This window comes from Toxorhynchites rutilus, chromosome 3, assembly GCF_029784135.1.
Source record: "Toxorhynchites rutilus septentrionalis strain SRP chromosome 3, ASM2978413v1, whole genome shotgun sequence".
Lineage (NCBI taxonomy): Eukaryota > Metazoa > Arthropoda > Insecta > Diptera > Culicidae > Toxorhynchites > Toxorhynchites rutilus.
In genome coordinates, this window is record NC_073746.1 from 35,994,257 (window position 1) to 36,011,443 (window position 17,187).

The 17,187-nt window shown below is 41.3% G+C and overlaps 1 protein-coding gene across 1 annotated transcript in view; it reads right to left on the reverse strand.

Annotated features, from left to right (window-relative positions):
• Positions 1-1,335: 1,335 nt before the first annotated feature.
• LOC129773031 (uncharacterized) overlaps positions 1,336-17,187 on the reverse strand; it is a 41,550-nt gene continuing 25,698 nt past the window's right edge. Inside the window, exons 3-6 of the mRNA XM_055776583.1 lie at positions 15,820-16,821; positions 15,170-15,679; positions 13,565-14,806; positions 1,336-1,497 (exon numbers count right to left, since the gene is read on the reverse strand). Coding sequence (XP_055632558.1) covers positions 1,336-1,497; positions 13,565-14,806; positions 15,170-15,679; positions 15,820-16,821 — 2,916 coding nt within the window. The remainder of the gene's footprint in view (positions 1,498-13,564; positions 14,807-15,169; positions 15,680-15,819; positions 16,822-17,187) is intronic.

Consider the following 17,187-nt stretch of genomic DNA (forward strand, 5'->3'; position numbering starts at 1 on the left):
ATTATTATTGTATTCCAATCGGTTTCGGTACGATAAAAGGCGCCTTTACCTCTTTCCCTTGTTCCTTGTTCCTTAATGTACACCGGTTCGAGATTTGTTCGATGGATGATGATCCGTGCGATTCTCGATTTCCCAATGTTGTGTGGAGTTGGATTGATTTGATTGATGTTTATTGTTGAATCAATTATATTATATCATTATTAATTTTATATGCACGTAGTTTTTAAGCCTTCGAACATAATAAAATAAACGATACGAGCTAGACATAAACACAAAGACTCCCTCTCTCTCGGTTGAACAAGGGTGTGAAAAAGTGAGGCCAAATGGAGGAGCATCCTGCGTCCGGCAGCATTTGTGCGAGATTTGAGCATCACGAGGCGAAAGAAAAGTGATACAGCCATTTCTCGGCGCGATCCGCGCTGTCTGGGAAGCTCGCCAAGGAATCCCAGCCTCGGCAGGAATGCGCGGGAAGCGGTCGCTCTGTGTGTGTGTCAAATGGAAGCCCCAGTCTTCTTTTACATCTCAATCCCACTCGGAATCCAGTGTCTGTGTGAACCGAAGCGACCTTCGAGCGGCTTGTGATAGGGCGCCATTAAAGGCCCCGCCGTAGGAATGACACAACGAAAATTGAGGCTCGACAGAACAATTTCAATCAAAACCCGCGCGAGATCTTTTGACGAATGGCTTCACGGAATGGAATGGGTGTACTGATCGGTTTTTAATTTACGCCCCAACACACTGAGATGAGGATTTCGGGTCTAAGGATTCGGACAATGACCGACGATTGGATTGTTGCGTAAAGAAAGAAATGAAATGGGATGATTGCTTTTATTTGAAATGCTCAGAGTTGATGGAAGGCTCGCAAGTGGTTCTCACTCGCAGTTGTTTATGAGTCATTTATGTTAAAATATGTACTCATTGTAAAACCGTGGATTCAATATCATAAATCCAGGAAAATCCACATTTTATGCGGAAGAACCGAAAAAGTGATCAACTCTCAAAAAAGGCATGTATAACTCTTGCCACTTGCCACTCAAGCCAAGCAAGATCAAGTCATTTAAAAAAAAAGCGATCCAGAGTCTGCCGGTGAACTCCGGTGACCTCGAGAGTTATCACTACACCATGGTAGATGTGATGGAAGCAGCTTCCAAGTCTAAGACCGACTCCTTTTTGAAATACTAACGGGTTGAGTTCTATACGCACGCTTTGCTGTTGGCGAAACAACTGAAGGTGGTTCTGCGAGGACTGATGCCATTTGAAGTAACAGCCGTTCATTTTAAAGAGATGCAACGTGGACTGAAACGAATAGCCATCTTTTCGATGACTTGGTGAAAGTCACCCAGCAAAAGCTATCGAGATTAGCTGTTTGTTGTCCATTTTCTTGAATGTTCCATCACAATTGGTGCTCTGAAGGAAATCCACGACCTGTTTCGGGTCATCATAATCAGGGAACGTTACCGACTTCAGAATTGTGGTGTGACACAGTGCCTGAATTCCCTTTGGTTTGGTCATAGCACAAAAACTATCAAACGAAAACACGCTATGACAAGTGCTGGGTCAAGCAGATGACATTGAGTCGAAATACGCGGATCGTGGTGAAAATCTCCGTGCCACTTGAATAAAGCAAGCTGAATTCATTATCATCATCCGTTACAAGACAACGCAATGCTCGTCCTCCACCACCCAACATCGAATCTCAGTATGCAGCGTTCCAGCCCCGCCTAGTTGCTTCAAACCTAGCGCAACTTCCTATGAATAGTCATCGAGCTTTCAATCTCTTCAAACAAGCAAGGGGCTTCTCCCGGTCACGTCACCATCGCAACAACTCAACCAAACCTAAGATCTGCCTGCGATCCGGGATTGTCATATTCCGGTACGTTTAATGACGACCGATAACCAATCATATCTGAATCGTTCCGAGACCCATCTTAAATCGGGTATCAAAGTTCACTATCACGATTTCCGGTCCTGAGGCTAGATAGAATCAGTTCCAAAGGAGGAGTTGCTGTTGCTGTGAAGCACAACTATATTGGGGAACGATTTTCAGGAGGGTTATTACAAAATCTTGAGCCCGAAGTCCCCAACACGGTTGTCCGAATCTGGTGTCCATGCGACCAACGATTACTTCATTACCACCATGGGAAGCAGCATCTTTCAACCGGAGGTTTCCAAGAGTTGAGTTCCGATCATTTCAAGTTCAAGTTCAAGTTCGGGTCCAGTGTAGACATACATCGAAACCCATGAAGAGATAACCCCCGATTGAACTGGGACAGGCAGAGCCACAAACAGCTTGCTTCGTGAACTCCGTCGTAGATGAAAATTTCCTTATTAATCAAAGTCAACTGGAAGTTCCTGTTGCTAAGATCGGTCTTGTAAACGGTCGATATTTTTGGTGACCATCACATACTGCCCTTGTGCGAAAGTTATGGCTCAACATGTACTGAGAACGTGACCACGAATGCATTGCCTCAGGCATCAACAGTCACATCAGAATTAGATATGTAGGGGAGATGGGGGTAAGACGGACATGTTAAGAAAAACTTTAATTGTATCTTTGGAAACTCATGTTTTCCAAAACTTAAAAGCAGTTTCTTACAGTTCAATATACTGATTTTCGAAATAATTGGCCAAATGTTTTATAAAAATGTGTTTTTTCATGTTTTTTACTGAAATTAAAACAAGCCGAAAAGTAGAACATTTTTATCGATGCGTGTATGTCAGGTCAATAATATACGAAGCGTAGAAGTTTATCGCTCGTGGGAGGAATAATTTCGCTCTCTCTCAGTGTTTCTGCGTTCAGTAACTGAAATAGAACAAAAAAAGAAAGCAATATAAAAAAGAGTTCAATATTATTCCCTTCACTTTTCATCATGCATTGGATGTGATTATGGATGTGACTTTCCATTTCAACCCCACCAGTGCAATTATTTCAATAATTTAAATTTACCACTTGCGAAAGAATTTACTTTTCCGTACATACCTTATATCGCTCCTATGTAAACTCACAAACCGAAATATTACTATCAGCGAATTTAATTTTGCAATTAAATAACTAAAAATGCTTAATATCGAAGCCGCAAAAAAATACATTCACACGCGGAATCATGTTTGATTTTCGGTTTCTGTTTCCCTATTTCACTTTTGATCAGTATTCATTGTCATAGGATGGTTTAAATATTCTAGAATAGCATGTAGAACGGGTTCCCATCAGAAGAAATTTTAAATATATAATGCAACTATACAAATCAACCACCTGTCCACTGTCCGTCTTACCCGCGATTCCCCTACACAGTCGCGAACGCGACCGTCAGTAGAATGTCAGTAGACGATGGATGATCAGTACACAAGAAGCAATGGCTGAATAATTTCATAACAAATTAGTGGAAAATTAAACATGTCGAATCAGCACAAATATGCAGAATTTTAAACAAATATAACAAATCTCACCCCTTACGCTCTGTTCAATGATTAGGGTAAATGATCTTGGTTTGTCCAGTCGAAAATATGATCATGGTTTGCCCACTTTTTTGAATGCTCTAATTCAGCGCTCCTGTGTCAAATAAGGCCTTCGAATGTTTCGAAACATGTAAATGAAATTGCCTTTTACATGATTTATAATAGTTTGATAGTTTACGAAATCACATGTTTTAAAGGATTATAAAATACACCTTCTATTTGTGTCAATGCGCCCCTCATTCGAGCTAACTTTTAATCGATCACCAGATGATTATTTGGCACGTATTCAGACCTTCTCTGGATTACAACACTTATAAATATTGTAAACATAATGCTTGCTCACCATTTGTATCGGATTTACATAGCTAAACCATTAAATTAACGCATTTTGATGAACTCAATTCTGATCATGAGTTGTCCAATTCAATAATGTTGTTTTGTCCACATGATTTCTATGGCAACCGCTTGGCGCGCTGCAGTTTGTTTATGTTTGTTAATGGTGTGCTTCGCGCAGAGCAGAAGTATGGTTTTTCTGTGTTGATTGTGTTGAGGTGAATACTTCTAAAATGCCCAAGAAAAGGCAATATTCTGAAGAAAGCCTAAATTATGAATGAATCAATATGATGACAGTAAACTCAAGCAATGATAAATGCATCATCTAATTGTGAATTCGAATGTTTTCATTCAAAAATGGAGATTTCTAAAACCAGACAAACCATGATCATTTTTTTGGGCAAACCATGATCAGAGGTGGTCAAACCATGATCATAATTCTTCTTTAAGGAAAATCGTTAAAAAACATAAAAATTTGAATAATTTCAACACCTTATGGTAGTATTAGCAACTAGAGACTTGGGGCTTTTCAACAAACCCAAACTCGTATCGATTATGTGTGATTTTCATGAAGAAAAATCGATTTGCATTTACTAGTTGCGTAAAAACACCCCAAATTGGACAAACCAAGATCATTTACCCTATGTCACGCACAATTTAACCATATGACCATACTATTTTGTTAGATAGTCTCCTAGTTTAGTAGTTTCGCTCGATCAGCAAAACGTTTCCGAAGGTTATTTAATGATTGGATGACGGTGCTTACACGAAACGCTCATATCAAAGCAACCGTCAAAACCTCACCTATCAATTACAAATGTGTTGAATGAATTACAAATGTGTTGAACTTTGATCTGAAACTCAAGAAATTGAGTGACAGATTATATCATCTTTTCCCAATAATATTCAATCAATGCCTCCGACTTTGTTACTTTCCGAAGGACTGAAAGACATCTAAAGTCGTAGCAATATTGTAACCTGGGACTGATCCTTCTAAGCCTTCTAGCTATCGTCACACTATCCTTCTTTCAACTAAGCTATTTGAGAGAGCTATTCTTTTTAGACTGTTACTGAGAACAAAAACCCCTTTGTGGAGGAACAATTCAGATTCCCAAAAGGATCTATTCATGGCCTGCAAGCGTCTGTGACATCATCTCGCGGGAAAAATTGATTACAAAACATATGTCTGGCATGATAGTCTGGTGTACAAGCGTTAAGGGTAGGAAGTATCATCTTCAATATCTTCACATCAGACCTTCCTCCCCTTCCGGGTGGTGCCCTTTTTTTTGTCACAGTTTGCAGATGGCACCACGATTTCTACAATGATAGAGTGACTAGGGTTCACACTGCCAAATTTCAGAGAGACTTGAATGCCCTCTTCAAATATTTTTACAAATTTAGTTTAGACTCTCTGGCACTGCTGGAGAGTGGTCTACCGAGGGCACTTGTCTTTTTCTTAAGAGTTTTCGTTGTAGACATGAACGATGTTAAGTGTAGTGGAATTTGACGGAATATTTCTTCGAAGTCCCTATTTCGAAGAACTTGAATCCTCCCCCTAGTAAGGGGATTGTAATTACGAAATCGAAATAGAGTCATCATTCAAATACTCCTCCCCCCTCTCTTAGGGGGGGCTGCCATACAAATGAAACAGAAATTTCGCGTGTCGAGAATCAATCAAGCAAATGAAACCAAATTAGGCATATGGAGGTTTTAGGGTGCAATAAATGTTTCTATGGTGGTTAGACACTCCACCCCCCTCCCTAATTGGGGGGGTGGTTGCTGCCATACAAATGAAACACAAATTTCTGCTTTACTCGAGAATTAATCGAACAAATGAAATGACATTTGGCATGTGGAGGTTTCAGGCTGCAATAAATGAATCTATGGTGGTAAGATACTCCTCCCTCCTCTCTTAGGGGGTGCTGCCATACAAATTTTTGCATTACTCGAGAATTAATCAACAAAAGAAAACCAAATTAGGTATATGGAGGTTTTAGGGCGCAATAAATATTTTCACGATGGTTAGACACTCCACCCCCTCTCTAAGGGGAGCTGCCATACAAATGAAAGAAAAATTTCTGCATCACTCGAAAACTAATCAAGAAAATACCAAATTTAGCATTCGAAGGTTTTAGGGGACACAAAACGTTTCTATGGCGAATAGACACTCCACCCGTCTCTCTGAGGGGAGAGGGGGGCTGCCATACAAATGAAGCATACATTTCCTCAAAATTCAAGAACTAATCAAGCAAACGAAACCAAATTTGGCATGTGGAGGTTTTAGGATGCAATAAATGTTTCTATGGTGGTTCGATACTCCTCCCTCCTCTCTTAGGATGAGCTGTCATACAATTGAAAAACAAATTTCTGCATAACTCGAAAACTGAGCAAATGGAGCCAAATTTGGCATGTGAAGATTTCAGGAAACACGAAACGTTTCTATGGTGAATATACATTCCTCCCCCCTCTCTAAGGGGAGAAGAGGGGAGGGGTCTGATTTTATTCTATCATATTTTTTGTATAAAACATTTATTTCATGTAACGGAGAAACATGTTATTTGCAAGTGGTTGAAAAATCTTGAACGAGAATTGTGTCTGAAAATAATCTGATATTGTAATGATGAGTTTTGGTAGAAGTACTAGGAATTTTTTAGTAAAAGGTAAATTCAACGGGGTCGATTAGAAGATCAATAAATGACCAGTTCTGCGATTGGACTCATGAACATGCTCTTAGTAAGAAAACGTGAATGTTTGAAGGTATTGATAACAAAAAAACAAATTTTGGGCGGTTTGCCAGGTCAGCTAGTAGAAAATACAATAGCAGGCATCAACAGAGGAATTCAAAATCACCCTTAACCAAATACATTGTATGAATTGATTCAGATAAAAAACAATAAATTATAAAAAACATATCTAAAATTAAGACCCAGAACAGGAAGGACCAAAAGATGGAACACGATCGGAACCATATGGAAATGGATAGCCGGAAGCCCGACGCAGAGGATCTACGAATAATCAACAGCTCGATGAACGCCCTAATACTCCAGAACAACAAACAGGTGATGATTAATGAAGCCATCAGCAAACGCATTCAGGAGATAACAGACGTCGCTAACCAAATATTAACAGTTGAAAGCGAAAGACTCAAAAAGCACTCCATGGAAATATATCAGCTAGTCCTCCTATCAAACCTCGATTCACTTCAAAATCAAGTTGAAACATTAGAAGAAGCCATACTCATGACAAAACATAGCATTCCTAGCAGCAGAATATTATCGATGAGAGATTTTCAAACAAATACCACTTTTCTGGACAACCACAATATTTATGTGGCATCAATTGAAGAATTACTTTCAATTTCTACAGCTCAAGTTACCTTGAACAACACACATATAGTATACATGTTGAAAGTACCACAAGTATCGTCGATTACGTATGAGTACAACTATATTGATTCCACTATCAAAAATAGCAAACGCATTTGGAAAAAACAAAATTACGTTTTGCGAAATCGAACTCATATTTACGAATTAGAAAAACCATGCGAAAATCCAGAAAACCTATATCTCTGTGAAAACTATTTTCTTCAACCGACTTCAGAATGTATTTACAAACTAATCCAAGGCGAACACTCAAATTGTTCTTTCGAAAAAGTCTACTCCACAGGATTAGGAGGATTTTTTTGTGAATGAAATTTCTTCCCATTGGCACTGTGATCACGCGAATTCTCAAACTCAGAATATAATCAAGGCGTATTATTTGGCATATAAATATCAATCAAGTTTCAATAAAATATGGTTTATAATAAAAGTATTTCAACATATTGCGTACCGCTCACGAGTTTTCTCGTGTTTCGCGTTCCGTCTGTTACGGATGGATCATGAAACAACCAGTGTTTTCTACACCTGAAGGATAAATCCTTGGTTTGACAAGAATCTAACAAGGCCTATCGATGGCTCGCCTTCGTCTCATCCACATCGAAGGAAACGATCTCATTCGTGGAATCCGAACAAACGAAGCGTTCAAGTTTGCCCCATTATTGTGCTAATAATTACAAACCCACAGTATACGAAAATATAAAATGTATTGTTTATTTTTTGAGAGTATTGTCACTTCTGGAAAACAAATATGCATCGTCCTTCAAACGCCATAATCATCATATACCATCAAGTAGATTCCAACACGAACACTGACTCTGTCACCCATTCCTGTGCTCTATTAATGCAATGAGCTCATTGAACAGATGAGACAAATTGCTTTTTCCATAATCATAAAGTATTCGGCACAGCGTGAATGTATTTCAAACCGCCACTGGATCATTTCGGTGCTACTTTATGTTTCAGTAGCTTTTTTTCGCTCTCTCTGGCAGACAACTTTCCATCATAAATAAGAAGCCATAATTGAAACAAATGATACAGTGGGAAACAATTTATACTTCTTCCGCGTGTATCTTGTGTTGTGCGCTGTCCCTGACATCCGCGAGATATATACACGCCGCGTTTGAGAAGAAAGAAAAACGATTCTAAACTGTTCCCCGTGAAACATTCCCATAAGTGTTTTCACGCCCGTTGACATCTTTAGCATCGCCCTCCACCCACTGTTCCTGCGAAATTTGCTGGCTCAGCTTCATTCCTTTGTGTCCTTCTCGGTTTCCAAGTAAAAATAATTAAATTTTCATCTCTCCGCCGGAACAATCTCGCTCGCTGTCCCGCTCAAACAACCGTATGACAAGTGTTAAAATTATTAAATTTATATTACCACGGGAATTAAATATTCCAACCGAAATCACACAGAAGTACATCCTCACCTCCCCGGCTCGAGACGAAACAACGGACCACGTTCGAAGGTTCCTTTTGGGATTCACACTTCATCCCGGGCGTCGTTCGTTTCCTCTCTAAAAAATGTGTGGAACGACGGCAGCAGTGGGGACGGCGGTGGCAGCGACAACGAGGTTGGCTGTTGTCGTCAGGTGCGCTTCTTGCTAGGCTAATGCATTTAATGGCACCCGGAAAAATCCTGGTACCCGGTGCGCCCGGTGTGCAGAGAGCCGTGTGCCGAAATAAAATTGGGCCATTCCGTACTTTGTTGTTGTCGAGCGGTGGCGGCGTTCGGAAACATAAACGGTCTGAATTTGTGGTCGCATTAAATTTTGTCAGCCTCACGGGTGTGAGGAAATTATGGCTTAGCAGGGGACAGACGCGCTCGATCCCGTTTCTTCCAGGCCGTTCGGGCCTGGCCGGGTGGCAACGTAATGCTCGATGTTAATAATTGATGAGATGGTTCTGAATGTACTTTTTTTTAATTTTTTCGGTACTCCGATGTACATCTGTTGATGATCTGCTGACAGCGGTTGAGTTCTGTAGGATATTACAAGCACTGAGGATGCAAATTGGGTAGAAATGTGATTATTAAAATATTCATAACTAAAGTTATTACGCACCAAGCGAAATTGGTTTCATTCTGAATCAGCTGAAGAGTGTTCAGACTTGTAAGGGTTAGCAGAAAAAAGGTTACACATGAATTCAAAATGGAAATACTCATACAAAGCGCATTTATTAGCGAGTATTGTGTAGTGAACATTATGTTGCAGACACAATTACCTTTATGTTCGGTGATCAGTTTCTGATTTATTAGATGTACTACTAAGTTCTCGCTGTTTTTCTATATAAGAATGCATTTTTATTGTGAGAAAATGGTTACAAATGGATTATTTGAAATATTGCCCATCGCAACTTTTGGTCATTTGTGGCAGAGCATTGGATGCCGTTTTCGTGAAAGTCTTCATCTTTTGAGGCTAGCCATGGATCAAGCCATGATCGTTTTAATCGGTCACACTATGTGTCAAGCTAGGCAGAACTTCCCATTCAAGTTTTTCGAAGTGTATTTTTACGGGTTTGAAACGTAAAACCGAGCGCTGATTACCGTCTGGTGGAAAGCGTATAAAAATGTTACACATATTTCAACCAAACATGACAATTGAAAATTTTCGGAAAACTCTGAAGGGAAATGGGAAAATGTGGAAAATTCAGTTCCCATATGTTCTATAATTACACAGTGACAAGCGTTGTTAGTCCATTTGATGTTGACGCCAACGAAATTGATTTTTGTTCGAAAGTGGAAATGGATTTTAATGTGATAAAACGCACTCTTATATCTTCTTCTATCTATATAAATAAAAATGGATCGCCGAATGTGTTGATAAGTGCAAAACTCAAAGAAGGAGTTATCCGATTTAGGGCTATTTTCATTTTATCATATTTTCTGTATCAAACATTTGTTTGTTGTAACGGAGAAACATGTTATTTTCAGATGATTGAAAAATCTTGAACGAGATTTGTGTGTGAAAATAATCTTATATTATAATGACGAGTTTTGGTAGAAGTCTTAGGAAATTTATTATAAAAGTAAATTGTAAAGGGTCAATTAGAAGATGAATCAATTAACAGTGCTGCGATCCATGATCGTAAGTAAGAAAACAGGAATGTTTGGAGGTATTGATAACAAAAAATAAATTTTGGGCGGGAAGAAGTTTGCCGGGTCAGCTAGTATTGATATAAATCATTTCGAAAACCCAAGTTCCCAAAGAAATTATTATTATGTACGTAATCTATACTCGCGAATGCATGGTGAAAATTAAAACATTTTTCAATTGAAATTCATTTTGAATTATTTTTAAGCAATTGATTATTTTTATTCCATATCATGGATTTCGGTTCAGAGGATCCCGACGCTTTGCCTTGGAGCGCTGTTGCTTCGTTGTGCTGTTGTGGGGTTCGAAGAGACAGGCGATGGTTCATCATGAAGCTAGAATCCCAATCTCTTCCTGCCAGTTTTGCAACTTGGTTGAATTCGTGCTGGAAGTTGGCTTCCGCAAAATCAAACGCCAGACGCCGTAAATCTTGAGAGTCATACCATAGAAAGGTTTGTCCAGTGCCCTGCAGTGGTCCGCCAAATCCTCAGACTGCTCACTCGATAATACCTATCTGAACCGCTCTAGGTTCTTGCTGACACATCCCAGCAGAAGTAGAAATGTCAATAAAAAAATCAAATTATAAATCACTTTCTGCCTCTTTCTGACTCTATCCCGAAGTCTCTGTCGAGCCATTTGAGCATTTCTGAAGTGTATTTCTTCACAGAAACAGAAATCCATTTTCTCTTGAAGTCCGCCTCCGATTTGACAACTTTTGGGTTCTTCCGGAGGGCCTGCTTCATACTCGCCCAATATTTCTCTATTGGGCGAAGCTCCGGCGCGTTGGGCGGGTTCATTTCCTTTGGCACGAAGGTGACCCCGTTGGCTTCGTACCACTCCAACACGTCATTTGAATAGTGGCACGAAGCGAGATCCGGCCAGAAGATGGTCGGGCCCACGTGCTGCTTCAATAGTGGTAGTAAGCGCTTCTGTAGGCACTCCTTAAGGTAAACCTGCCCGTTTACCGTGCCGGTCATCACGAAGGGGGCGCTCCGCTTTCCGCAAGAGCAGATCGCTTGCCACACCATGTACTTTTTGGCAAACTTGGATAGTTTCTGCTTACGAATCTCCTCCGGAACGCTGAAATTGTCCTCTACGGAGAAGAGCAACAGACCCGGCAGCTGACGAAAGTCCGCTTTGACGTAGGTTTCGTCGTCCATTACCAGGCAATGCGGCTTCGTCAGCATTTCGGTGTACAGCTTCCGGGCTCGCGTCTTCCCCACCATGTTTTGCCTTTCGTCGCGGTTAGGAGCCTTCTGAACCTTGTATGTACGCAGGCCCTCCCGCTGCTTGGTCCGCTGGACGAATGAACTTGACAAATTCAGCTTATTGGCGACATCACGGTCCGAACTTCACGTCTAAACTGCTTAATACTTAACTTAACTTTTCACTGACGGAGCATCCATTTTTGCCATTCTTCACCTTCCGGTCCATGGTTAGGTTCTCGAAGTATCGTTTTAGTACTCTGCTGACCGTGGATTGGACGATTCCCAGCATCTTACCGATGTCCCGATGTGACAACTCCGGATTCTCGAAATAAGTGCGCAGGATTAATTCACGACGCTCTTTTTCGTTCGACGACATTTTTCCAAATTTCCGAAAAATTGACAGTGAAGCATGGCCAACGTGATCTATACACTCTTATCTGATTATAAGCGAAAGCTGAAGATATAATTCCTAAAAATTAAATTTCTACAGCGTTTTTCCCGTGATGCAATTTGATGTGACACACCCTTCATGTTTGTGACTTTTCAACTTTGTAACTTTGTCTGTAGCGCTGTACCACATTAATAGAAATTCAATCCTCTTCTTGTTGACCGATTGATCTGAAATTTGGTACACATCTTCATCTCCAGTCATTATAAAACTGCGTATTCCATGATCTTGAAAATTTAAGATGGCGGCCGCTACAAAATGGCGGATTATGTACATATTTTCTGAAAATCCCATCAAAATGGGTTTTCTCAAAACCCCGTCAATATGGGTATCGAATGAAAGGGCTTGACCAGTAGAACACAATTATTTATGGAAAATTTAAATCAAAATGGCTACAAAATGGCGGATTACAAAGTTTCTAAGAACCCCATCAATATGTAAATCAAATGAAAGGTATTGACTAGTAGAACACAGTTATTTATGATAAAAAGCTAATCCAGAATACCGCCACCACAAAATAGCGCCATATACATTCTGTTGTGACTGGGAGGGAATCCAAGCGGGACAATTTTTCACGAAACCAAACCAAATTTGAACTAGTACAAACGTGCTTGCACTGTTCGGGAATAGCGGGAGTAAAAATAAACCTAACCTTCGCTGTGCGGTGATCGAACTAGAACTCATCTTATTCTAACATGGGAGGGGGAAACTTGCATATTTTGCTCCTCTTGTGTATGTGTTGGTGACAGCGGATGCTAGCAAACGCACTAGAAATTTCCAGACGCAAGTGCAGCGCGAATGCAAGGGTAGACCATTAAGTGGGGGTAACAAGGGTAGGCCATTAAGTGGGGGTAGGCCATTAAGTGCGGGTAGGCAATAGGCCGTGATGGTTATAAGCTTGTGACAGCACGAATAGCGAGTGAATATTTCATTTATCTTTGGAGATGTTGCTTCACTGGCAAGAACAATCCGTTTCCGCTCGAGGATCTCGTCTTTTGGCCTGGCAACACTTTGCATCGGCCAACACTCTCTTCCTACCGCCAACCATTTGGGTCCATGAAACCACCTCTCGTTCGTAACTAAATCTCTGGGAGATACTCCGCGGGAAACCATATCAGCAGGATTATCAGTTCCAGCAACGTGCAGCCACCTACATCCATGGGTTATCGATTGTATTTCCGATGTCCGGTTTGCTACGAAAGTTTTCCAATTGTGGGGAGAGGACTTCAACCATTCCAAAACCACTGTGGAGTCGGACCAGAATACAGTGGAAGTGAAAACCATGTTAATTGCTGCAGCTATTCTTTCATATAAACGAGCAGCCAGTAGAGCACCACATAATTCCAATCTGGGTAGTGTTATACGCTTCAGAGGAGCTACGCGCGATTTTGAAGCAAGCAAACTAATTTTAACTTTCCCCTCTGGAGTCTCTGATCGGCCGTAGATACAGGCTCCAAAGGCTGCTTCCGAGGCGTCAGAAAAGCAGTGTAACTCTACGCCGATGAATCCGTGAATGAAAGTGAATCGATCGATGCGCAACGTAACAAGACTTGAAAGTTGTTCACAAAATACCAGCCACCTTTGCTCAATTTCATTTGGGACCGGGTCATCCCAATCCAGGGACATGCTCCATATTTGTTGCATCATTACCTTGGCTAATATTACAACCGGTGCTATCAGTCCGAGTGGATCATACAACTGAGCTATTCGCGAAAGAATATTCCGTTTCGTCGTTGGTTTGATACCTGTCTCCAAATTTATGTCGTAGCGGAAGCGATCTGTGGCAGGCTCCCAGCAAATACCTAACGTTTTAATCGTTTTTTCAGGATCGAATTTCAACAGCGCTTGTGTTGCAAGTAGTTCTGCAGGTAGACCGGCTAAAACATCAGTTGAATTCGAACACCATTTACGCAAGCGAAATCCTCCTTTTGTCATGATTTCATCCAACTCGTGACGTAGTTGAATCGCTCGTTCTACCGAATCTTCTCCTGGAATGAAGTCATCCACGTAGAAATCATTACAAATTGCGAGGCTACCGAGGGGGTACTCCTTTCCCTCATCCTCGGCCAGCTGATGTAGCGTTCTGGTTGCCAAAAACGAAAATGATGAAATACCATATGTAACTGTGCTTAATTCGTATGTCCTAACAGGTTCAGAAGAATCGAAGCGCCAAAGGATACGTTGCAAACAGCGTTCGTCAGATGAAATGAGTATTTGGCGGTACATCTTCTCGATGTCCGCCACCAACGCCACGGGATATTTCCGGAATCGAAGTATAATATCTAAGAGCTCATCCTGAATTACTGGGCCAACGAGGAGGACATCATTCAAGGAGTGTCCACTGCTCATTTTTGCCGAACCATCGAAAACAACACGGACCTTTGTAGTGCTGCTTTTATCGTTGAAAACAGGGTGGTGTGGCAAATAATAAGTAGCTCTAGCGTCATCAACCGTCTCTTCAACTGCTTGCATATGCCCTAACGATATGTACTCCTGCATGAAAGCATTATACTGCAAACGCAGATCGGGATTTTTCTCCAATTTCCTTTCTAGTGACTCGAAACGTCGAAGAGCACTGAATTTAGACTCACCAAACATTTGTTGAAATTCCTCGTGCTTCGGATAACGGACGATATAGCGTCCTTCACTGTTCCGGGTAGTTGAAATTTGATAAAATTCCTCACACTGTTGATTATTTCGTGATGGTCGAGGGCTATGAACGTCTTCGATTAGCCAAAATCGTTCCAGTTTTTCATCTAGGGATTCCATGGTTGTAGCAGAGCAGATGACACTCGGATTAGATGTGTCGATGTCCGCCATGTCAGAAACTACCCAACCAAAATCACTTTCGATAAGCGATGGTAGTTTATCCCCAAGATTAATTCGTCCATTCTTTAAAAATTTATAGTAGTGTTCCGCTTATTATTATGTCAACTTCGCAACTTCTATTAAAATCAGGATCAGCCAATTCCAGATTCCTCGGAATTTCCCAATGATCGATGGAAACAGTTGCAGACGGGAGATTTCTTGTTACCTTGTTCACCACCAAAAAATCGATTGACAATGACACCTCATGTACTCGAGAGCGCACATCCGTGGTAACAGAATGCTTCACACGCTTATTGTGTAATATGTTCCGCTTATTATTATGTCAACTTCGCAACTTCTATTAAAATCAGGATCAGCCAATTCCAGATTCCTCGGAATTTCCCAATGATCGATGGAAACAGTTGCAGACGGGAGATTTCTTGTTACCTTGTTCACCACCAAAAAATCGATTGACAATGACACCTCATGTACTCGAGAGCGCACATCCGTGGTAACAGAATGCTTCACACGCGTAGTAGCTTTATCAACACCGCAGATTTCTATGTTGACCTTCTTCCCCGCCAGGCGCAGGGTTTGACGTAGTTTCTCGCTCATTAAATTGGCTTGTGATGCACAATCTAACAAAGCCCGTGCAAGATGCTCCTTGCCAAAAGTATCCACCACAATAACAACCACAGTGGAGAGAAATACGGTGGCATTCCGTGTAGCAGCATTCACTTGAAACATAGGCACTTCAAAGTTTTCACGTGGAAACATGGCAACCGAACAATTTGTTGGAATCACACTGAATGAATTTTCATTGGGCGAAGAATCCTGCTGGCTGTGGATGAAGGCGCAAATCCAGGATGTACCAATGTGTGGTGACGTTTGTTGCATACTCTGCAGCTGTATTTCGACTGGCAGCGACGTGCAAAGTGATCGCTCCTTAAGCAGTTGCTACAAACCTTTTTTGTGTTTACCAATTCCAGTTTGTCCTTTAGTGGCATCTTGTCGAAAATGGTGCATTTTAATAGGGAGTGCTTTTGAGAGCAAGCAATACATTCAGGATAAGTTTTTTCAGTAGTCGCATGAAAAACTGTCCGTGATTGTGCAGGCTTCTTTGTCGGTTGCTGATGTTTGTCGAAGGAGGGATGCTGATAATTCGCCGATAGTGATTCTAAGACTCTTGCTTTGCGCTGTAAGAATTCCACCATTTTCGTGTACGTATGGTTTTCCTCCATAGAAGCGAAATCTTCCCAAGCCTTTAGTGTGATACCATCTAAACGGGAATTCATCAGCTCCACCAGCATAGAGCTCCAATGCTGAACAGGCTCACCGAGCTGCTGCAAGACTTTGATGTGCCGTTCGAAACAATCCAAAAGCACGCGAAGATCAGCTGCTGACTCTTTCTTAACGCGAGGGCACTCGAATAGTGCCTGAATGTGTTTTTTACGGAGGATGTATTTATTTGAATATCGGCTACAGAGAAGTTCCCATGCAATGACGTAATTATCTGCGGTGACGGAGAGCGTCTCTATAAGTTTCGCTGGTTCCTCTCCGAGAGCTGCGCGAAGATAATGCATTTTTTGCACCGATGTTAGCTCCGTGGATGTGTGAATGAGCGCTTGAAATGTGTCGTGGAATGATAGCCAGTCGTCAAATTTTCCATTGAACTCTGGCAACTTTATGGTTGGTAATTTGATTCCAGTCAAACCAGATTGTGTGCTAGGGCGTGAACTGGAAGAGGATTGCTCGGTTACCACTGGCAATTTCCCCATTAAAGCTGCTTTGGTGCGAAAGTATTGCTCCTCGAATTTCGCACGCATGTCCAAATTAATATTGACGAATTCATCCGCGTCGTCTAATTCTGCAAATTCGATTTCAAGCGTTTCGAAAGTCTCCATGTAATGCTCCAATCGGTCCAATCGAAGCTTCACTTCACCAAAATGTTGCTGAGGATCATAATTCATCACGAAATCCTCGATGCGATCCACTGCGGCCATGACATTTCTCCTTGCAGCTTCAATTTTTCGCATTTTCTTCTCCTTCCGCTCCGCCATGATGTGCATCCGATGACGAACGATGCAGCCGATGTGACGCTGTGGGGTCGAAAAAGATTCCGGGAGCACCAAAAAACCGACAGTAATTTTATTGGAATGGTACTCACCTGGTACCTATTCGCAATAGGCCTTGTATTTTCTAAAATACGTAAATCTCACCAAACAGGATCTGGAATTTTCCAGATTTATAGTCTATTTTTCGAAACACTTTCGGGGCCAATATGCTTGGATCCTGGTCACGGCACCAATGTTGTGACTGGGAGGGAATCCAAGCGGGACAATTTTTCACGAAACCAAACCAAATTTGAACTAGTACAAACGTGCTTGCACTGTTCGGGAATAGCGGGAGTAAAAATAAACCTAACCTTCGTTGTGCGGTGATCGAACTAGAACTCATCTTATTCT